At 39.9% G+C, this 23,309-nt stretch overlaps 1 protein-coding gene across 2 annotated transcripts in view; it reads right to left on the bottom strand.

Moving 5' to 3' along the window:
• Positions 1-17,593, bottom strand: part of Frmd3 (FERM domain containing 3) — a 219,931-nt gene extending 202,338 nt beyond the window's left edge. Inside the window, exon 1 of one of the 2 annotated variants that reach the window (XM_006981403.4) lies at positions 17,268-17,593. In XM_006981403.4, the coding sequence (XP_006981465.1) occupies positions 17,268-17,414 (147 nt within the window). In that variant the 5' untranslated portion in view covers positions 17,415-17,593. The remainder of the gene's footprint in view (positions 1-17,267) is intronic. The other variant, XM_006981404.4, reaches the window with a different exon arrangement.
• Between the last annotated feature and the right edge of the window lie 5,716 nt (positions 17,594-23,309).

Genomic DNA, 23,309 nt, shown 5'->3' with positions numbered 1-23,309 from the left:
CTATTTAAAAGACAAATTTTTTCCACATTTAAAAAAAATGGGTTTCCTGTGTACATTGGAAGAAAATTGGGTTTTGTTTGAAATTTTAGGCAGTCTGACAATGGAACAACTATATGAAAAGATTAGTATTATGGGAATTATGCAGTTAATCACCATGCTTATTCTCATTTTACTATTTAAAAAGATAGTCGATTTAAGTGCCAGGATAACAGCTTTAGAAAAACCTGTTAATTTTAACAGTGAAGTTGGTTCAAGTTTGGATCATAAGGTTACAGAAAGAAAGCCTGTTTTCACACAATCATCCTTAATTTATCCTGTAACCGTACAGCAGATGCCTGATCAAATGACTACACAAAATATCTGGGCTCCAATTGAACTGATGGATTTTAAAAGGTTTAAGGAGGCAATAGTATCTTATGGCATGCATTCCCCATATGTAAAGCAAATGTTAAACTCTTGGTCAACATATAATAGGATTATACCACAGGACTGGCGGGACCTTGCACAAGCTGTTCTGGAACCCAGCCAGAGAATTCAATTTCTGACTTGGTTTAAGGAGGAAGCTAGAAACGTAGAAACACAATGGAGGGATAAAGGAATACAAGTTTGTCAGGATCAGCTTATTGGAGAAGGCCAATATGCTTCAATACAAACACAATGTTTATATGATGTTCAAACCGTAATTTTATGTCGAATGGCAGCCTTGAATGCATGGGACAGAGTTGATGAACCAGGAAAAAAACATGAGTCATTCACAAAGGTTATGCAAGGCCCTAAAGAATCTTTCACAGATTTTTTAGAAGGACTGGCTTCAGCAGTAAACAGAATGGTCTCAGGATCAGAAGCTAGTAAGGCAATAATTGAAGCTTTGGCATTTGAGAATGCGAATGCAGCATGCAAAAGAATAATCAGGCCGTTAAGGGCAAGATCTGCACCTTTGGAAGATTGGATTAGAGAAACAATTAATGTTGAGGTTGATGAGCATGATACGTGGGTAGGAGAAGTAATTTCGAAAGGTTTGAGGAGTGTTAGATGTTTTGGGTGTGGAAAGCAAGGACATTTTAAAAGGGACTGTAAACAGGTCAATCCTAGAAGCAATGTTTCTTCAAGGAACAATGGCAACAGAATGCCCCTTCCTTCTGGAGTATGCAGAAGGTGTGGTAAGGGAAAACACTGGACCAACGAATGTAGATCAACAAAGGACAGACAGGGTAATCCTTTGCCTCAGTTTTCGGGAAACTCCCGGAGGGGACTCATGCAGGCCCCCACAGCAAAACCAGTTCAAACCTTTCCTGCAGCTGTAGAGGAAATCCCTGCTCTGAGCGATTAAATAACCAAATGACTATTGGAATAAATCAGGCTGGTCAGGATGATGAAAAAGAGAGAATAGAAAATTCAGGAGAAAACATAAAGAAAATTTTTTGGCAAACTTCTATTAATGAACAGAGACCAAAATTAACGATAAAAATAAATGGTGTTTTGTTGTCTGGTCTGGTAGACACAGGTGCGGACATTACCATAATTGCACCAGAATTTTGGCATCCAGCTTGGCCTCTTCAGGAGGTAAACGTTCAACTGTTAGGAATTGGGACATTATCTGGAGTGAAACAAAGTGCAAGATGGCTGGAATGTATAGGTCCAGAAGGACAGAGAGGAAAATTAAAACCATATGTCGCTAACATAGCTATGAACCTGTGGGGTCGAGACTTGTTGCAACAATGGAATACTCAGATTAAAATCCCTCCAATCTCAGAAACAAATCATAAACTAGCACATGTTTCTGAGAGAAATATTAGAAGGCATTATTTTGAGTGGTCACCAGCCATCCATATTATACAGGAACAGGGCACAACAACTGATAATCTTCCAAAAATACCAACAGCTCTACCTTTAAAATGGTTAACAGACAAGCCTGTATGGGTTCAGCAATGGCCTTTAACAACAGAGAAACTCCAGGCTTTAGAAGAGCTGGTAGAAGAACAGTTAAATGCTCAGCATATTGAACAGTCAACCAGCCCTTGGAATTCTCCTGTATTTGTTATTAAAAAGAAATCTGGTAAATGGAGAATGGTAACAGACCTTAGAGCAATTAACAAAGTAATTCAGCCGATGGGCTCTCTACAATCTGGAATTCCTTTGCCTACTCTGTTACCAAAAGGATGGCCTCTCATAGTTATTGATTTAAAAGACTGTTTCTTTTCAATACCCTTACAAGAAAAGGACAAAGAAAGATTTGCTTTCACAGTGCCTACTTATAATAATTCTCAACCGGTTAAAAGATTTCAATGGAGGGTCCTCCCACAGGGAATGTTAAATAGCCCAACTCTGTGCCAATATTTTGTACAACAGCCATTGGAAGTGATACGTAAAAAATTTCCTAAATCTATAATTTATCATTATATGGATGATATTTTACTAGCTGACTCAAATGCAGATACTTTAGAAAGAATGTTTGAAGAAGTAAAGAAAATTTTGCCTTGCTGGGGATTACAAATTGCTCCTGAAAAAATACAAAGAGGAGATTCTATTAATTATTTAGGATATAAAATAGAGCTACAAAAAATTAGACCCCAAAAGGTGCAAATTAGGAGAGATAGACTACAGACTCTTAATGACTTTCAAAGATTATTTGGAGATATTTCTCATCTACGAACTATTGTTGGGGTAAAAAATGATGAACTGACTAATTTGTTCAAAACCTTAGAAGGTGACAAGGACTTAAATAGTCCAAGAGAATTATCACCTGAAGCTGAGAAAGAATTGGCCTTGGTAGAAAAGAAAGTACATGAAGGGCACGTGGATCGTATTGATCCAAAGCTGGATTGCATTTTGGTTATTTTACCCTCTAGGCATTCCCCTACTGGAATATTAATGCAGAGGGAAGATATTATATTGGAATGGATATTTTTACCAAATAAACCAAATAAAAAATTAAAAACTTATGGGGAAAAAATCTCTGACTTGATTTGGAAAGGAAAATTGAGACTTCGTCAATTAGCAGGAATAGACCCAGCAGAAATTGTCGTACCTTTAACTAAGGAGGACATTGAAAAATTATGGACAGAAAGTGAACCTTGGCAAAGAGCTTGCAGTAATTTTTTGGGAGAAATTAACAGCAAATATCCCAAAAGCAACAGAATTGATTTTATAAAGAGAGCTGATTGGATCTTGCCTCGAATTGTACGGCAAAAACCCATATCTGGAGTTCGTACATTTTATACAGATGCCAACAAACAAGGAAAGGCAGGTTACAAATCAGAAAATTTAAGTAAAGTGGTACAAAGTCCTTATAATTCAGTGCAAAAATCAGAATTGTATGCTATTCTGTTGGTATTAATGGATTTTTCAGAACCTCTCAACATAGTAACTGACTCTCAGTATGCTGAAAGAGTGGTATTACATATTGAGACTGCAGAATTTATCCCTGATGCTTCAGAATTAACTTCACTATTTATTCAATTACAAGATACAATCAGGAAAAGGAGTCATCCTTTATATATAACTCACATCCGATCTCATACTGGTTTGCCAGGCCCTTTAGCACAAGGCAATGATGAGATTGATAAATTATTGATAGGAAATGTGCTGGAGGCCTCAGACTTTCATAAAAAACATCATGTCAATAGTAAAGGTTTAAAAAAGGATTTTTCCATAACCTGGCAACAAGCCAAAGAAATAGTAAAGAAATGTCCTACTTGTTCCTTCTATAATCAAACGCCATTACCAGCAGGATGTAACCCAAAGGGTACTCAGAGAAATGAAATCTGGCAGATGGATGTGTTTCACTTTGCAGAATTTGGAAAATTGAAATATGTACACCACACCATTGATACTTATTCAGGATTTCAATGGGCAACTGCTTTGAGTTCTGAAAAAGCTGATTCTGTAATCACTCATTTGCTAGAAGTTATGGCCATTATGGGTATACCTGCACAAATCAAAACTGACAATGCTCCATCATATGTCTCTGTTAAAATGAAACAGTTTTTTGCTTATTACAATATAAAGCATATTACAGGTATACCACATAATCCTACAGGTCAAGCAGTTATAGAAAGGTCAAACAGAACTCTAAAGGATATGCTAAATAAACAGAAAGGAGTAACAAAAACCCCCAGAAATAGACTGCATAATGCTCTATTAACTTTGAATTTTCTGAATGCCAATGAGAAAGGAACAACAGCTGCAGAGAGACATTGGGTAATAGAAAAAACTACAGAATTAAATCAGCCTATATACTTTAAGGATGTGCTGACCTCAGAATGGAAGCCAGGGTATGTATTACGTTGGGGACGAGGTTTTGCTTTTGTTTCTATAGGAGAAGATAAGCTGTGGGTACCATCAAAATTGATAAAGGTTCGATTTGAACAAGAGAAACCTCTTAATTAGAGGAGGTGATAGTTCATCAACCAGCATGAACATCCAATTTAAACTAACTTGTACCTGTAACACATGTCTTTTCATTTAATCAGATAATAACTTGCCAAAAAGGAACATCCCCAAAATTAGTCTTGGGGGAAGGTTTTTGTTTTTGTCTTTTAGGAGAATGAAGGTTAAGGAATCTGAAGGACACAAGACAAATGAGACAACTGAAGAAAAGGGACAAATCATCTATCCCAGGAAACAGAGTATATTGGAGTATATGGCATATGGGTATATATTATCTAAAAAATTTTATGTCTTCTTAAATGTTTGTTTCTGCTTTTCTCTAAAGATTTAACACTATTGGTTTTCTAATAGTCCCAGTTCAATTAAAATTTAAAGCTGACTTTGGAGTTGGAGAATGGCTCTCTCCTTCTTTAAACTCAAGCATGTTGTTAAAATGAAAATACAAACTCCCTGTATCATGACAGAATAAAAGAGCCATTTTCTGCTATGGGACAGGACAAAAGCCAAATTAATTAAGGGACTATTCTATTACTAATCTCAACTCTTTGATTCTATTCTGATTCTTTAAACTTTTCTTAAAGTATAAATTTTATATCAAAATTTACAAGATTAATATATATAGATATATATATACATTTTAAACTTTGTTAAGATAGGAATGGTCATATAGAGTACTAACTAATTCTAGAAAAAAGGCTTCAATTAGCTGCATATATATGTCTTTGTGTTCGAGTCTCTTATCAGTTTTCTGCAGGAAATCATGGCCAGGCCTAACATCAACTGAAGTCTCCAGGAAGAAAATGGGGCCCCACAACACCAACAACAATTCCACGTGGACAATAATAATATCACTGAACTGACAAACATCATCTACAGATCAGCTTTGAACTACAAGGTGCTCAGAGCAATTTTGAGATGACTAGCTGAGATGATCCAGTCTCAAAGACTACTTAAATAAGGACTTGAGATAAACCCTGAACTTTGGCAATACACATGGACTGGATAATAATGAAGGATATAGTTACCTTTCCTAGAATTTGACAATTAACCTAAAATTTTTCTTTCAGGATAAAGATAACTTCGCCCATACCCAGCAGGAAGCAATTTTAAGAATATGACACCCACATTGCCAAAGAAGTGGTGTGGGGCGGGTGGTTTTTTGGTTCTTTTAATGGGTTTTGGGTCTGGGATAATTTTCATTATTTAGGGGGGTAGGCTACAAGTTGTCAAGGGTTAGGAAAAAGGCTAAGCAAAGGAGATTAGATTTAAGGTTCTTGTTTTAAAAAAAAAAAAAAGAAAAAAAAGAAAGAAAGAAAGAAAAGAAAAGAAAAAGACAATTACTAATTTTAAATACTTTACATTATTACCAACTATTAGGATATAAAGAAATGAAAGTTAGTAGTTAGACATTACAATAGAAATTGTAGTCATATTAGATATGTTTTAAAAATTGAGCAGATGTATTTTAGACAGGTCATCTTCAAACCCTTCAGAGATCTACAGAATATGGCATTTAAAATATTTTAATAACTTAGAAATTTTTCTTTTTTGAGACATGTCAGCTCCTGGCAGTACCAATCTACTTCAGAGAAAATATGGGCATTGAAGAAACTGCATATGGAGTTAATTTTCATTGTGGCAAAAGTTAGCCACTGGACAACAAAGTATCCTCAAATCAACAGGACAAAATGGACAGACAGAACACGAAACAAAGGACTACCAATTCCTGCCAAAACAAGTGTGGTTATGGCTTTATCAGACAGCATCTTCTGAGGCCAGGACAATATGGCACCATCCCTGAAGTGGCCTTCACAATCTGGAAAAGGTACAGTACCCTTTTCTTAGAAGGCAGCTGAACAGGCAGTGGGCCGATGGCTTCTGTTGTGCAATGGAACAGCAACTGAAAGCTCACGCCTCTCAATAGTAGACTGGCATTTAATAGAGGGATGTGGAGAAGGGCATGCTTAGATGAAGCCATATATACACAACCAAGAAGAATGGACAGCTGAATTCAAAAACCATCAACAATTTCCAGAATTTAAAATCCTGAATCATGACATGACACTAGTGGAATTCAGGTGTTTCTGGTACATGGACTGCTCTCACCCAGTGTGAGGTTGAACTGTTGACCTTGTGTACAACCTACTTCACAAATGAGTCTGTCAGATACGCTAAGCCTATAGGCTGAAGATGATGCCCCAACACTGTGGAGAAACCTCAGGTGACTGTCCAGGCAGCTGGCTGTTTCTGTCAACTCACAAAATTTTTGGAAGTTGCTTTTGTGCACTTCCTGTTTTTATTTTTGTTAGCTAATATTATTTCCTTCTTGGGTCTCTGAGGGAGTTGAAGATTAGTTAGTTATAGTTGAAGATTAATTAGGATAGAAAGTGAATTAGATACATTTTGGACTTACTAAAATAGGATAGATAAGGGAATTATTTTCTCTGATTTGTCAAATACAAATGGACTAGACATCGTTTAGGTATTTGTTACTTGTATATATTGTATATAGTTATTGTACTTTTGTATATAGTTTTTCTTTTGTTAGTTATAACCTTTTGCCTTTTTTCTTTTTATTAAAATAGAAAAGGGGAAATGTGGTGATATTTTATTTGTACTGAAATGTTATTTTAATTTTATGTTAATAAATAAAGTTGCCCTGGGGTCAGAGCTATTAGAGCCATAGTAAGAGCGTGGTGGTTAGAAGAGCTAGGTAGATTTCTGTGTGTTCAGGGATACAGCCAGTATTGGAGACATACGCCTTTAAGATCTGGAGGGCGGTACTTACAGGCAGTGATGAGGCAGTCATGTGGTTGGGTTTACAACCAATGAGAAGGCAGAACAGAAAGATTATTTAAGCAGGGACACAGGAAGTACCTCCCTCTCTCGGGGAAGCTAGGAGCACTGCAGGAGGTAAGATTTTATCTCTGAGCTCTGACCTCTCGGCTTTTCTCTTTTACCTTGGCTCTGTGTTTCTTATTTTAATAATACGATTGGTTACATCTACACCAACTAATTGATGTATTCTTTCCTTTGGAAGACTATTTCTTCCTCTCTGAGCATCTGTTAGTTGAGTTCTTTGTGTACGGATGAGGTCTTCTGTGGTCTATCCTCTGTCCACTTTGGCATGTCTAATGGTATAATCTTTGTTCAGTTCGTATTTAGGAAGTCATATTGCTAAGACTGTATGTGTGTAGCTTCTGACATTGCTAAGAGACGGAGTCTCAAAATGAACTCCCTGACCTGGCTCGTACAATCTTTCCAGCCTCTCTTCTACAATGATCCCTGAGCCTTGGGTGCAGGAGTTGTTTTGTAGATGTATCCCATGGGACTGGGCCCTACAACTCTGCATTTTGATTGGTTATGGTTTTCTGTAGTGGTTTCCATCTGTTGCAAAGAGTAGGTTCCTTGATGAGGGATGAGGATTACGCTTATTTGGAAGTATATGAACAAACATTTAGAGTGTAGTTAGGGTTTATACTGGTTTAGTAAGGTGATAGTAATAAGTTCTTCTCCAAGACCCATGACTTCACTAGCACTGTCTTTCTCTTATATTAAAAAAGTTTTCAGTGGAAAGATATGAATTTCACTCAAACCATTAGGGGAACTTCAAAAGCAAAATAATTGCATGATTTAGTACAGTTGAAGCAAACCTAAACTCCAAACATATTACTCCATGATAACCTTGCCAAATACAAGAATTTAAGAATACCACCTTGCCTGTGTGGAGTTTCAGATCACAAAGATTTACACAACTTTCAAACCAATAGTCAGCAATGTATACATAAAATAATAAAATCTATCTTTGGATAGGAGCACCAAAGCAGAATTATTAGACAGTCTGTTAATAAGTAGCCAACTGACATAAGTAGAGCTAATTCATTTTTTCATTTTTAAAGAGATTAATTTTATAATGATGTTCATTAGTAAATGATACTGTAATTTCTGTTTGTGTGTGAAGATCTTGTTTCAGTCAACATTGAGATTCTAGATTAACTCTAAAAATCAAGGCCTAGCCTCTTAATCAGCAATTTATACTTCTAGAAAAAGAGTAAACTAACCCAGTTTTAGTGGTTTGAAAGAAAATGGTCCCCAAAGGGAGTGGCACTAATGAGAGGTGTGGCCTTGTCGGAGTAGGTGTGGCCTTGTTGGAGAAAGTGTGTCAATGTCAGGGTGAGCTTTGAGGTCTCCTATGCTCAAACTCCACCCAGTAAGACAGACCACTTCTTGTTGCCTGTACATCAACACGTAAGGACTCTCCACTACTCCTCCAGGACCATGTCTGCCTGCAGGCCACCATGTCACACAATGATAATAAAAGACCAAACCTCTGAAAATGTAAACCAGCCCCAATTAACTGTTTTTTCCTTTATAAGAGTTGTCATGGACATGGTGTCTCTTTATAGCAATAAAAACTTTAACTAAGATGCTAGACACTAGCCATGATCTGTTATGGCTAATTATCTTCCCTGCCTTTGAATTCATACTCCAAATTGTAGCATGAGGCATGATATAGTATATACTGGGCCACAACAAACATGTGAGTAGTCTTTGAAAGGGCTTTGTCAATATTTTAGTCACTAATTCTAATCATCTTGGCCTCTAATTCAGCCTTCATTCCCACATCTAGGTATATTATTTATGCCTAGGTTACTGTATCAAGAAAAATATAAAAAGATAAATAGAAGTCAACTGGCAATCACCTATGCTCCCATCCAAATGAAGATTCTAGAGCAGATCATTAAAATGACCCTTAGATTTGGATTTCTAACCTGTTTCTAGATGCTGTCCACTGATCCTTTAATTATTTACCAGTTTCATTTATAACCAGACATTCTTACCTGCATATAACAGTCTTTATGCCATGTCTATATGCCATTTTGTTCTCAAATAAAAATTTTGTTCATCTTTCTCAAACTGATCAAGGGCCTCTTAACTAACTTAATTTTTTTAAAAATTATTTTTAGTCCTAGCTCTGTGTTTGACATATGGAAGATATTTAGCAAATACTAATTGCATAAATTGAAATGAGTATTTTTTTTAATTTTAATTCATCTTTGAAAATGTAATCATCTGAACTACCTAACTATGCAAAAGTTCCTCATCTTATGAATGAGCTACATTTTTTTTCCTGAAATACTCCTCTCCTTTTGTCCTATGCTTGTGAGGAAAATCACCAATGCAAAGGGCTCCAAAGCTCATGTTACAACAAAAACACACTGTGTAGTGTCCTCCAGAATCAACATTGCTTGTGAGAACAATTGGGAACCCACATGTCCCCTGACCATCATAGTATGTAATCAGAGCATAGCCAGGCAATCTTCTCTTAGTTCTTGGTTTGGTTCACAGTTCATCTTTTGATTCACAGGGATAATTTGAAGATTATCTGATTTGAAACATAAAAATACAGTGTGTAGAACCTAACTGCATGTAAGTATAATTTTCTTAAAGAAAAATACAGTATTTGCTGTATTTTTCCCAGTGGCATTTGGATTGTGGCATTCCAATCAGCTCTGGAATGCCAGCTTTCCAGCCAGATCCTGAACTTGATCCATATGCAAATTAGCAAGACATGACTCCCTACTGGTCTTCAAATCAGTTCAGGCAGCCTTCTATGGATTCATCTGTTTCTGTGTTGGAAAACTCACTGAAATTTAATTATTTTGAACATGAAGTAGTATGCCAAAGGCATTCAAGCGCTTTGGATCCAGACAATTGTGATCTGAATGCCAGCAGCTCAATCTCTTTTGGACAAATAGGTTAATATTTCAGTATCTCAGTTTTCTTATCCATAATATCTAAATAATGCCCATCTGTAAGGCTTATATTATGTATTGGATATTGTAGTTTTAAAAGGGATAACACATAGAAGACACTGAAAAACGGTACTGGATGCAGTTGCACGATCTCACACAACAGTCCTGAGTGCTCCTTGCAGTAGAACCTTCTGCAGAATTTATATTTCTAGAAAGCAGACTAATGAGCAACCCACAAATTTGCAACCTGAGTGTTTTGACTTATTCCGGAGGCAGCACTCTTTATGCCTTGATCTGAACACACTTCCAGCCCCTGCTGTTGCAGCTTTTCTTGGCAGATAGTAGGGAACTATAGCCCTGCACTGAAACTCACCCCAATGTCAGTTTACAAAAGTTTCAACTGCCTTCCTGTCATAAATCCCTGTAATAAATAATTAAACAAAAGTTTCAGGAAGCCTAGTTCCAACTAGAATCCTGTGATCTCTCTTTGTTCACCAGCCAACTTTGCCCTATACGTGAAGTCTTCCTTTTACAATCCTCTGCCAACCTCAAAACTTCTCCCCTATCCCCAACTCAGCACAGGCCTGGGTCCAGATGTGCCTCCTGCAAAAACTGTTTGTGAGCCACCTTTTCTGGCTAAGTTGGTTTTGCCTTTCTCATCACTTTTCCACCCCCCCACCCCCCCACCCCCGCCTATGGCCATCTTCACACCCATAAGCCTAAGTCCAGATAAATGATCTTTGAAACTGCTCTGTCCAAGAGCCACTTTTGACTGGTGAGATGCTCCTTTCCTCTCCCATCCTTCTGGCTACCCACTGCCATCTCTGCATGCAAAGGCTTAGTTCCAAATCTGTGGTTTGGGAGACATCTTTGCATGGTCTAGTTAAACAGTGAACCCAACCTGGCTGAGATCAGACCATGAAGCTCCTACATTGATTCAGTCTAAGGAGGTCAGATTATCATAACAGACAGATAATCAATGAAGTCTATAAATCCAGATCAAATCACAAAAACAACTGCCTAGACACAATCACCCCAGGACATAGAACTTAATAAGAACAATCATAAAATGCATCAAAGAATTAAAGGAATTTAAGAAGCATGAAGAAATACTTCATTGAACTCCAAGAGGATAAGAATAAATGCATTAAATACACACACACACACACACACACACACACACACACACACACACACACACTGAATGTAAGGAGAAAGATAATTTGGGATTTAAAAACTGAATTCAATAAAGAGGACAGAAATATTAAAGAGAACACAAACTGATATGAAGATGAAATTGAAAAATGCAACATCCCAGTTAGAAAACACAGAGGAAAGCCTTTCAAGTAAAATGAATCATACAGAAGATAGACTATCAAGACAACAATAAAGTAGCAGATTGCGGTGAAATAGACAAAGAATATAGATTTTTTTTTTTTTTTTTTCCGAGACAGGGTTTCTCTGTGTAGCTTTGCGCCTTTCCTGGAGCTCACTTGGTAGCCCAGGCTGGCCTCGAACTCACAGCGATCCGCCTGGCTCTGCCTCCCGAGTGCTGGGATTAAAGGCGTGCGCCACCAACGCCCGGCTCGGATATTCTTTTTAAAGCACAGGAAAGGAACACATGTGAAATGTAGCACACCATCAAAAGACAAAATCTGAATTATAGGCATAGATGAGTGAGATGAATTCCATGTAAATGGCATAGATCATATCTTTAACAGGATCACAGAGAAAACTTCCCTAAACTACAGAAAGACAAACCTGTACAGATACAAGAAGCATACAGAACCCCTAGGCAAGACAAGACGAGAAACACCCACAACATTTCACAGTTCAAACACTAAATATACAGAACAAAGAAAAAATATTGAAGGCTACAAGAGAAAAAAAAAAAAAAACACAAGTTACACCCATCCAGATAACAGCTGGTTTCTCTCTTTCTTTCTTTCTTTCTTTCTTTCTTTCTTTCTTTCTTTCTTTCTTTCTTTCTTTCTTTCTTTCTTTCTTTCTTTCTTTCTTTCTTTCTTTCTTTCTTTCTTTCTCTCTCTCTCTCTCTCTCTCTCTCTCTCTCTCTCTCTCTCTTTCTTTCTTTCTTATTATTATTTTGTTGTTGCTGTTGTTTCAAGTTGGAGTTTCACTATGTAAAACAGACTGACCTCGAACTCATAGATGTTGGCCTGCCTCTGTCTCCTGGGTGCTGGGATTAAAGACATGCATCATTATGCTCTCCTCAATAGCTTATTTCTCAATGGAAACTTTGAAAGCCTGAAGAGCCTGGAAAAATGTACTACAAGTTCAAAATGACCATGACTGCCAACCTATACTAATATACCCTGCGAAACTATTTGGCACAGTCGAAGGAGAGAGCAAAACTTTTCATGATCCACAAGGCTAAAACAATTCATATAAAACAACACTACAAAGTAAATAGAACCCTGCAAGCAATTCTTAGAACTGAAGAGAATAAGCACAACCAAGAAATTCTAGACAGAAATAAATGAAGCTATATTTTAGTGAAACAGAAACCATAACTAAGAAAACAAACCATCAAAAATTGCAATCTATATGCACCTTTCTATAATAATTGCAAGTAAATGGTCTCAACTCTTAAATCAAAAGAAACAAGTTAGCTGGATATATTAAGGAACAAAAATCCATGTATCTATTGTCTACAGGAATCAGTTTAAAAAGTAGGCAACACCTTAAAGTTAAAGGATAGAAAAATGCCTTCCAAGCAAATGGGTTAAAGAAGGAATGGGTTATTTGCCAAATGACAAAATAGACTTCAAACTAATTCTAATGGGAAAAAAAAAGACAGAGAAGTGTACTTCATTCTAATCAAGAGATCATTTAATCAAGAAAAGGTGACAATATCAAACACATGCACCAACGTCTGGTGCACCCAATTTCATAAAATGTATAGGAATGAAATTAAAGACAGTTTAAAACAAACACAGTAATAGAAGGGCATTTCAACATCCCACTTTTTCCAACAGATAGGTCATCTGGTCAGAAAATAAACAGATACTTCAGAATTAAATGACAACTTACACTAAATGAACCTAACCGATATATACAGATTAATCTATGCAAACACTGAAGAATACGCATTCTACTCAGCAGTACATAAAAGCTTCTCTAAAATGGACCACATACACTGGGACAAAAAGCAAACTTTAACAAATACAGAAAAACAAATAATCCTATGCATCCTACCCAACCACTATGCAATAAAACTTAAAGTCAATAGTAAACAAAACTTTAATAGGTGCATAAACTCATGGAGATTAAACAGCATATCAATGAATGATGAATGGGTCTAATAAGAAATCAAGAAAGAAATTAAAATACTCCTGGAACTAAATAAAAATTAAAATATTACACAACAAAACCTCTGGGACACATTAAAAGCAATCCTAAGAGTAAAGTTTCTAGTTGTAAGTGCCTTGAATTAAAAAAACCAGAAATAGTGTGCACAAATGATGCAACTCAGGAATGTGGAAAAATAAGAAAAAAAAAAAAAAAACAACTCAAACCAGCAGTAAGCAAGAAAGAGGACAAGTTGGAAAACACAAGATGGACTCCATTGTTTTAAACTCTTTTTTTTTGTTGTTGTTCATTTGTTTTGGTATTCTTTGTGTTATTGGTTTTTCAATTGTTTGTTTTGATTTTCTTTCTTTTTTTTGTTTTTGGGGTGTTATTTTTTTAGGGACAGAGAAAGAAAGAGGAAAAAGAACATGAAGTTGGGTGAGGAGGGAGGTGGGGAGATACTGGGGGGAGTTGAGGGACAGCAAAATGCGATCAAAATATATTTCACGAAAAATGTTAATATAAATAAAAATTAATAAATAAAAACATTCTAAGAACTCATTCTTTGAGAAGATAAATGAGATTAACAGACAGCAACTAACTAAAAGAAAGAAATGACCCAAATGAGCACAATCAAAAACACAACAGACATCCTATTGCTCCAAATCTTCAGAAGTAAGTATGCAACATGGAGTAACTACAGAAACCAGGAAAGCATAATGGGACCACAGGGCAGGAGGGGTTGAGAGGGGAACAGCAATAAAATGAAGGTCAAAACAGAGAAATGGGGTGAGGAGCTCCAACTGGGAAGGGGAGAGGGAGGTCAGTAAAGAAGCAGAAGGAATGAGAAGTGACAAAAACCACCAAGGTTATTTGATAAAGCCTTCTTATTTTATAGTTGCCTAAATTATACATTACACACACACACACACACACACACACACACACACACACACACACACACACACACACAGGCTGACAAGGCCTCCACAAGAACTACAGACTAACTCTCAGGATCAGGTATGAAAAATCTCCCTTTGAATGATTGGTCAGGTTAGTCCAAGGGATTCCCAAAACAATATAGAATACTGCTGTTGCTATTGTTGCCTTTCAGAAGTTGAAGGTAAGCCCCTATTGCTGAAGACACTGCACACTTAGGACACAGAACTCAGATTATTTTTATTCAAGCTGGATCTGACCTAAAATCCTTCCTGTGGTTTAGCTTCCATAGTACCAGGAAATATTATGGCACTATGAAAACTCCCAAGAGAAGTGTGTTAGAAAGGTTGCTAATGCTGTGGTTAAAACCTCCAACTTGGAGATGAAAGGGTTTATGTTTGTTTACACTTCCAGGTAAGGGCCCATCATGGAGGGAAGGAAAGGCAGGAACTCAATCAGGCCAAAAACCTGGAGGCAGGAGCAGAAGCAGAGGCTAGGAATAGAAGGCCTTACCGGCTTGCTCCTCCCAGCTTGCTTCTCATGGCTTGCTGAGCATGCTGTTTTCTAGCACCCAGGAGACCACCAGCTCAGGGGTGGCCCCCCCCCCACCCCCACCCCCCTCCCCCAGGCGAACTACGTCCTCTGACATTAATCATCAATCAAGAAAACGCTCAATAGGCTTTTCCACAGGCAAATCAGATGGGGCATTTTCTCAGTTGACATTCCCTCTTCCTAAATGAGTCTAGCTTGTTTCAAGTTTGACATAAAACTAACCAGCGTAGGAGAGACACAATTAACAATCCCCTCTGAGCTGTGACTCACAAGAGCCACAACAGTGACCAGCAGAAGTAAATATTTATAAAGGTGCAACAACAGCTGTTTGGTGAATGGAAATTCCACTCAGCTGGAGAGAAATCAGCTTCCCAGATCTGGTGAGGTCCTGGATATTAGGAGAGAATCTACTACTACCACTTGGGAAGACCAATATAACTTCTAACTACATTCTAAAACTTATCCTTATACCCACAGACAAATGTGTCGACCATCCTTCATTAAAGAAGCTTCTCTTTACAGCAAATGGAAATCATCACATAAAATCACAATTGGACACAATCCAAAGATCAAGGATCGTGGGGAGGCCATCCCCAGAGGACACATCTGCTTCAAGGGTCCTGCATCCATGGCTCATGGAACATTGTGTGAGAGATGGCGAAAGATTGTAACATGCTGAATACCAGGATTTCTGCTGTGAAACAGTTTCTCAGAGAAATGGCATAAACAAGACCTGAACAATAGCAATATCAATAAGCACACTAACTGAGAACGAGGATGTTTTCCACAAAGCCCCGCCTCTATATAAAGAACTTCGGGCAATTAATTAGTGCTGAAGAGCAGGATGACTCCCCTTATTGGTTATCCAATACAAAGTGGTCAGCCCTGAAACCATACACAGACAAACAACAAAAACACACTCAGCAGGTTGTATCTATGTAGCTGTGTATATGTAACAGTAATAATAAAAGAGACTATCAGTTTGAGAATGTGATTGGGGGAGCATGGAAAAAGTTGGAGAGTGGAGACTTGGAAGGGGCTGAGGGAGGACAGAGAAGGGGGAAAGTGATATAACTTTAATTTTAATTAAAAATATCTTTTTAAAAACCCAGGTACAACTTAGAGGTGGATTTCGGCCTCTAGGAGGTGCTAATCCATTCTCCTACTACAGGCATGGGTCTTAGAACCTTAAATGTAGTAGACTAGAAGAGGGTATCCTAGAAATAAAGAATTCGATTTTAAACTGATGCCAGCAGTGCTTAGTTCCGATACAAGTTTTGCAGAATGTGCATGCCACATGAGGTCATGGGAGGAGCGCACACCTACTTACCAGAACAACCTCAGCTAAAGGAAACACAAGCATGTGTAAGTGCACCGAAACACACACACACACACACACACACACACACACACACACACACACACACACACAGCCCACTACCACCACCCGCAGCAGCAGCAGCAGGAGGAGGAGGAGCAGCAGCAGCAGCAGCAGCAGCAGGTTACAAAATATTTGCAAGGCCAAAGACTCTTATCTCCCAAGGAAGGGAGGGTCAATAAAAATAATAAGCAATGTGCCTTTCTCCTCCAACTTGACCACAGTGAATAGTCACCAAAATTCCAAGCTCTTTTACCCAAGATCCAGCTTCCTGCAGGACCGGTTTGCTAGTCTTATGAATTTTTTCTTTTCTCTGAAGCACAGACTTCACCTTCTTTTGAGGTAGCTCCACTTCAATTATAACGTGCACCCCATCTCTCGAGGCTGGAAGCCCAAGATTTCGAGGAAACTTGGGGAAGTCCATTGCCCCACAAGAGAAGTACAGACTACTGGCAGAGGGACAGCAGGGCACAAGAAGCAGGTTCCCAAACGGCCTGGGCGCGGGAAACAGAAAGGCGAGCCCTGGCTGGTGGAGTCCTTTTCCACGTGGTGGGTGAGGAAAAAAAAAGCCATGTGGGGGGTTAGCATGCAAATGTCTCCCCGACCCTCATAGCTTCTATGTCCTGGTGGGATAGGCTTTAAAGGGACCAAGCAAGCTTGCAGCGTTAAGCAAGACATCTGGTTACCGCCTCAGCCTAGGAGCAACGCGAAGTGAGCACAGGGTACATGCTAGGGTAGGGGGCTGAGGCAAGGATAATGCAAAGCAGATGACTACAGAGGGCCAAAGCCCCTATCTTGAGGACTGAAGCAAATCCCGCATTCTAGCCAGGCTTCTCTGATGAGGTGGGTTTCCTTCCAGCACATGGCTACCCTCAGAGCCCCCTTACTCACTCCTGTACCCTGCGAATACCGCACATTCTGCATCCTCCCCCGTTCCACCGCACCTGTATATGGCAGGAAACCTCCGAGTCGTCCAGCAGCCGAATGGTGCATTTCATCTCCTGGTTGAGCGATTTGATGCTGGAGCTCCGAAAGTGAATCATCTTCATAGTCCTCCTGCCTCTCGGTGCACAGTGACAAGAAGCGAACATACACAGCAGCACGCGGGAGCGAGCCGTAGGAGGCGCGGGGCCCGCGCGGCCCTAGTCCACGCGGACATTCACACGCTCTCAATACAGTCCGGGCTTCGGGTGCAGCTCCGCCCAGGGAGACCGCGGCAACCCAGGGCGCCTGCAGCCACCAGCTCGAGGAGCGTCGGTTCCTCCCTCTCCTCCTCAGACGATTCAGTCCCCGCCTCCTTCCGTAGCTAGCTCAGAGGGCACCTCCCTTGGCTTGAGGCTGAGGGCGGCTGGAACCCAGGATCCTAGGGATCGAGGCCGGAGGAGGCAGGAGGCAGAGGACGGGCTGGATCCGGACGCCCAGCATCTCTGGAGGGGCCTCCTCCACCGCTGCTGCTGCGTCAGGATAGGCCCTGCTGCCTTCCTCCTGCTGGCCACCTCCTCCCTCCTCCCATCGTGGTTGCTATAGATGGTCCCTGCCCTGCTGCTTCCCTGGGACTCAAGGGTGCCCTGCACTGTAAAATCCCGGGTCCTGGCGGGCAACAAAGTGTAGAGAGCACTCCACACACCTCCATTAAGCTGGTGGAGGACTGTAGGGCTGGCAGGGAGTCCCAGACAATGGCAGGAGGCACAGGTATTGCATATGCCCAGGGCCGTAGTAACTCTCGGATATTCCTGGAGGATTTCAAAGTCGCTGGTTCAGTTAATCAGATCAGCCCCCTTCTTCCTTCCTTAGGAAGCAATTGTCTTTCTTAAGCAGTGTGATCTTCGATTACAGTATCTCTTAGATACCAACTAGGAGCCCTATTCTGCCCCACCCCCTCTGAGAGAGCCTCCTCCACCACCAACTGCATAGGAATCTAGTGACAAAGAAGCCTCCCATCCTATTTTAGTCTCCTCACTCGGGTGCTGGAAACCCAGGAATTCCCTGCTACTCTCCAGGAATTCATTGCTATCCCAAGGTGCCCCTGCCCCGGTGTGAAGTGCTCTAAGTTCAAGGGGTGGCAGAGAGGCTGCGGCTGTGTGGGTGGGTGGAGCTTCGAGATGGAGGGTGGGATGTTAGGGAATAGGAATTAAATGAAAGCTGTTTTGTTCCTCTATTTCTTTTCCAGTGAAGAAAGAACGGGTGTTAGTGGGAGAACTTGTTGCTAGCTGTCAGTTCTTTCATGGTTTGCCACACATGAAGAGTGCCTTCATCCAAAAGGATATCCTGTGCTGTGTAGGGAAGGAGGCTCAGAGGACATTGGTTGTAGTCTGAAGTGCATTTGGAGTTCTCCTTCTGTCTGCACCCTCTTTTGTCTGCTCTTCCAGCAATAATAATCACCCTATAGTCAGGCTCTGCTTCTCAGTCCTCTAAACTGCAAAAGCTATCAAGCTAAGAGAGCCTAGTGTCCCTTGTCTGAAATCTCTGCCCTAGAGATGATGATGCAGGAGGATGAAGAATTTGAGGTCAGCCTGGATTGGATAGTGAGAATGTCTTAAATAAAAAAATAATAAAGAGAGTGTGCATTTAATATAACATTATGTCTTAGTCACTGCTCTATTGCTATGAAGAAACACCATGAGAATGACAATTCTTACAAAAGAAAGCATTTAATTAGGGGCTTGCCTACAGTTTCAGAGGGTTAGTCCATTATCATCATGGCAGGAGCATGGAAGGAACATTGGCAGCATGCATGACTCTCTAGCAGTAACTGAGAGCTATATCCTGATCCATAAGTAATAGGAAGAGGAGAGAGAGAGAGAGAGAAAGAGAGAGAGAGAGAGAGAGAGAGAGAGAGAGAGAGAGAGAGAGAGAGAGAGAGAGATGCTGTGTCTGGCCCTGGATTTGAAACCTCAAAGCCCACCCCCAGCTCCATACTTCCTTTAACAAGGTCATATCTCCTAATCCTTCTAATTCTTCTCAAACATGCCACTCCCTGGTAGCTGAGCATTCAAATGTATGAGCCTATAGACACCATTCTCATTCAAACTCAACACATATTATGAGACCTGAATTATGGTTTTGAGATATTTAGATGTCAGTCATGTGTGAGCTTCTGTAGGATAGGAATCGATAGGTCATATTTGAGGGCCATGAGATGATGTGAACTGCAGCTGTCAGTGCAATGAGACATGAATACAAGACACATTTCTACCTCTAGTCAAGTGAAGGTAGTGTATAAGTTACTTTTCTTTTTCTGTGAAAAAACACCACAATCAAGGCAACTTATAGAAGAAAGTGTTTAATGAGGCTTACAGTTTCAAAGGGTTAGAGTCCAGGATGACAAAGTGAAGGCATGGCAAGAGGAACGGCTCAGAGCTCATATCTCTGTACCACAAAGGGGAAGCAAAGAACACACTGGCAATGGCACCAGACTTTTGAAACTTCAACGCCTCTCCCCATCTTCAACTCCTTCAACAAGGTCACACATCCTAATCCTTCCTGTGCTGGCTAGTTTTATGCTAACTTGACACAAGCTAGAGTTATCTGAAAGGAGGGAACCTCAATTAAGAAAATGGCTCCATAAGATCCAGCTGTATGGAACAGGGATGGAGTGAGAGAGCAATGAAAGAGAAACCATGATAGAGGGAGTCATCATGGGGATAAGGAGAAACCAGAAGGTAGGGAAGTTCCCAGGAATTCACAAGGATGACTTCACCTTTGACTACTAGCAATAGTAAAGAGGGTGCCTGACCTGACCTACCCTGGTAATCAGATTGGTGGATACCTTGTCATCATAGAGCCTTTATCCAGTAACAGATGGAAGCAGGTGCAGAGATCCACAGCCAAGCACGAGACCAAGCTCCAGGAGGCCAGTCCAAGAAAGTGAAGAGGGACTCTATGAGCAAGTGGCATCAAGATCATGATGGGGAAATGTACAGAGACAACCAAACCAAACTGGTGGGAACTAGTGAACTGTGGACCAGAAACCGTGGAGCCTCCCAGGGATTGGACTAGGCCCTCCGCATAGGCAAGACAGTTGTGTAGTTTGATCTGCATAAGGTCCCCCCTGAAAATGGGATCAAGACCCTCCCTGATGCATGAGTGGGCTTTTTAGAGCCCACTGCCTATGGTGGGACACCTTACACAGCCTTGGTGCAAGGCGGGAGGAGGTTGGACCTGCCTCAACTGAGTATATCAGGCTCTGCTGACTCCCCATGGGAGGCCTTGCCTTGGAGGAGGTGGAAATGGGGGGTGGGTTGGGGCAGGAAGGCTGGAGGGTGGGAGGAGGAAGGGGAGGGGGATCTGTGGTTGGTATGTAAAATGAACAGAAAATTTCTTTTTTTATTATTAAGAAATTTTCTTAACAATTAAAGTAGTGTCAAAAAGCCAAGAAAGGCCAGTGAAAGAAACAGTTTGGCTCTGAAATGAGGGCAATTTCTGCCCCTAGCCCACAAAACTGACCAATTCCTGGGCAGAAAAAGAAAAACTAACCAATTACTAGTTGACTTTGCCCCCAAGACATCCTATATAAACTGCCCTGCCTCGTTGGTTTGGGCCATTCTCTCCACCCTGGTAGACGCAGCTACTCTCCTGGACTCCTCCTTCCCAAATAAATCTCTTTCTCAAAAGAGTTTTGGGTGTGAAGATCTTCATTCACTGGCAAATAGAAGATTCTCATTGAAATGTCCCATAGTGGACAGTGCAAGGAGGAGCTGAAATTAAAAACAAAGAAGATCCTTGCTGGGACGTCCCTCAGTGGAGAGAGCAAAGGAGAGCCGAAAAAGTAACACTTTTCTCCAGAGCCAGAGAAGATTACTACATTTCTGCAGGGGTTTCCCTTTTTGCAGAGTGAAGCAAAGGTAGCAACTTCTTAGGCTGGAGAAGCAGGAGAGGAGCAGGACTGATATATCCTGGGGGGAGACCATCCCCCATCACACCAGGTATAGCCTGACTCTCCGGAACAGTCAGGATACCCTGCCCTGCAGAGCTGTCCTGTCAGCTCCAGGCCTGACTCTCCTGAGAAAAACTTCCCCTCCAGAGCAGAGATGCCCTAAGTGGCTTGTGGCATCCGGGATACCTTGCCCTTTGGGAAACCTCTCCCTCTCCCCGCAGCCATCAGAGCTGTCCGAAGTGGCTTGCGGTATCCAGGATATCTTGCCCTCTACCTGTCAGCTGTTCTAAGGGGCTACCTCACCCTTTAGGGATGCTGTCTCATCGCAGCTCCAGCCGTAGCCTGATTTCCAAGTAGTCAGGATACCTCTCCCCAGAGTTCCAAAACTCACATTTTGGTGCCCAAATCTGGGACCAAACCAACAGAGTTGCAACAAATTTACTTACATTTCCGGTTTCTGGCTGTTATGAATAGAGAAGCAATGAACATGGTTGAGCAAGTTCTCTATAGTGGAATGAACAATCATTTGGGTATTTTCTCAACAATGATATAGCTGGATCTTGAGGTAGATCTATTTCAAGCTTTCTGAGGAACCACCACATGAACTCTCATTTACTGATGTTGACCATTTTGACTGGTATAAAATGAAATCTCAAAGTAGTTTTATTTGCATTTCCTTGCTGACTAAGGATGTTGAACATTTCCTTATTTCTCAGCCCTTTGTGTTTCATCTTTTGTGAACTCTCTGTTTAGTTCTCAAATTTTTAATTTTAATTTTCTTGGTGTCCAGTATTTTAATTCTTTGCATGTTTAGATATTATGGACAAGGATTTTTTTTTGTGTATGAGGTTTGAAGTACAGTCAATAAAATTAAAAACAGACAAATAGAATTACTGATAAACAAAACTGAAAAGCTTCTGCATGATAAAAGTAATGAAAAAACAAAGTAAGAGAAGATACATACAAGGAATTGAAATAACTTAATAGCAAGAAGGTAAAAAAATGGACGAAGTGCCTTAACAGATGTTTTTCAAAGGAAAACATACAAATAACCAATAGGTTAGTGAATAAATCCTAGTACATCTCTGATCATAGCAGTTGGAAGTAGAGGCAAAAGGATGATGAGCTGAAGGCCAGCCTAGGCTACAGAGAAATCCTGACTGAAAAAATTAACAAACAAACAAAACAACAACAGCAATAAAACCAACTCAGTATTGCTCATCATCTGGAACACATACATTGAAAACATGGGCAATGAAATGGAGGGTCTGTGAGCACCTAAAATCAAATTGCCATAGGATACAGAAGACTCACTTCTGGAAAGATAGCAAAAGAAACTGGCATCCATAAGTTCAAGGGCAATCCAAACTCTCCTGTTCATGGAAGTGTCATTCAAAATTGTAAAATCAAAATCTTGACCTAAGTATTTATCATATGATCAAGTATGAAGGCAATGTGACATCTGTGATACATGAATAAAGAAAAGCTACATGGTCTCTTAGAGCATTGAAAAATCTAAAGGATGTTATGGTAAGTGAAATAAGACATATAAAATGACAAATACTACATGATGTCATGTATGTGTGAAATATAAATAGGCATTTACTTAATAGTTGAAAATAAAATTATGGTTACCAGAAGGTAACAGGAGAGAAAGGAGGGAATAAAAAGTTAACTGTTCACCAGTAATGCAGGTAACAGGAGTGAGTTTTGAAAGCTACTGCAGAACAACGTAACTCATCAGTAACAGAATACTGTACCTTTTAATTTAACTAAGCAAATTCAAATGTAACACAAAAAGTTAAGTAAGACAATGAATATGTTAGTTTGATTTAATCATTCTACACTGTATTACACATTTCAAAATGTTTTATTGTATTTAATTAGTGTAGTAAAATACAGTTTACTGATGTCTTTTAAAAAGTGGAAGTCGTGAGATGTTTGCTAATGAACATTACCAATCCGTCCAAAGTTTTTATAGTAATATCCACTGCTCTCTAGATCTCTAGCTATCTCCATTGACTTCATTATCTTCCTCTCCAACTTTATTCAGTGTTAATGGGGAAGGAAAGAGAAAGGGATTAAAACACTCATATCCAGACTGTTGTAG

The sequence above is a fragment of the Peromyscus maniculatus genome, chromosome 2 (assembly GCF_049852395.1).
Source record: "Peromyscus maniculatus bairdii isolate BWxNUB_F1_BW_parent chromosome 2, HU_Pman_BW_mat_3.1, whole genome shotgun sequence".
NCBI classification, from domain to species: domain Eukaryota; kingdom Metazoa; phylum Chordata; class Mammalia; order Rodentia; family Cricetidae; genus Peromyscus; species Peromyscus maniculatus.
The sequence above is the reverse complement of the archived record's forward strand: the minus strand, read 5'-3'. Positions and strand labels throughout refer to the sequence as shown.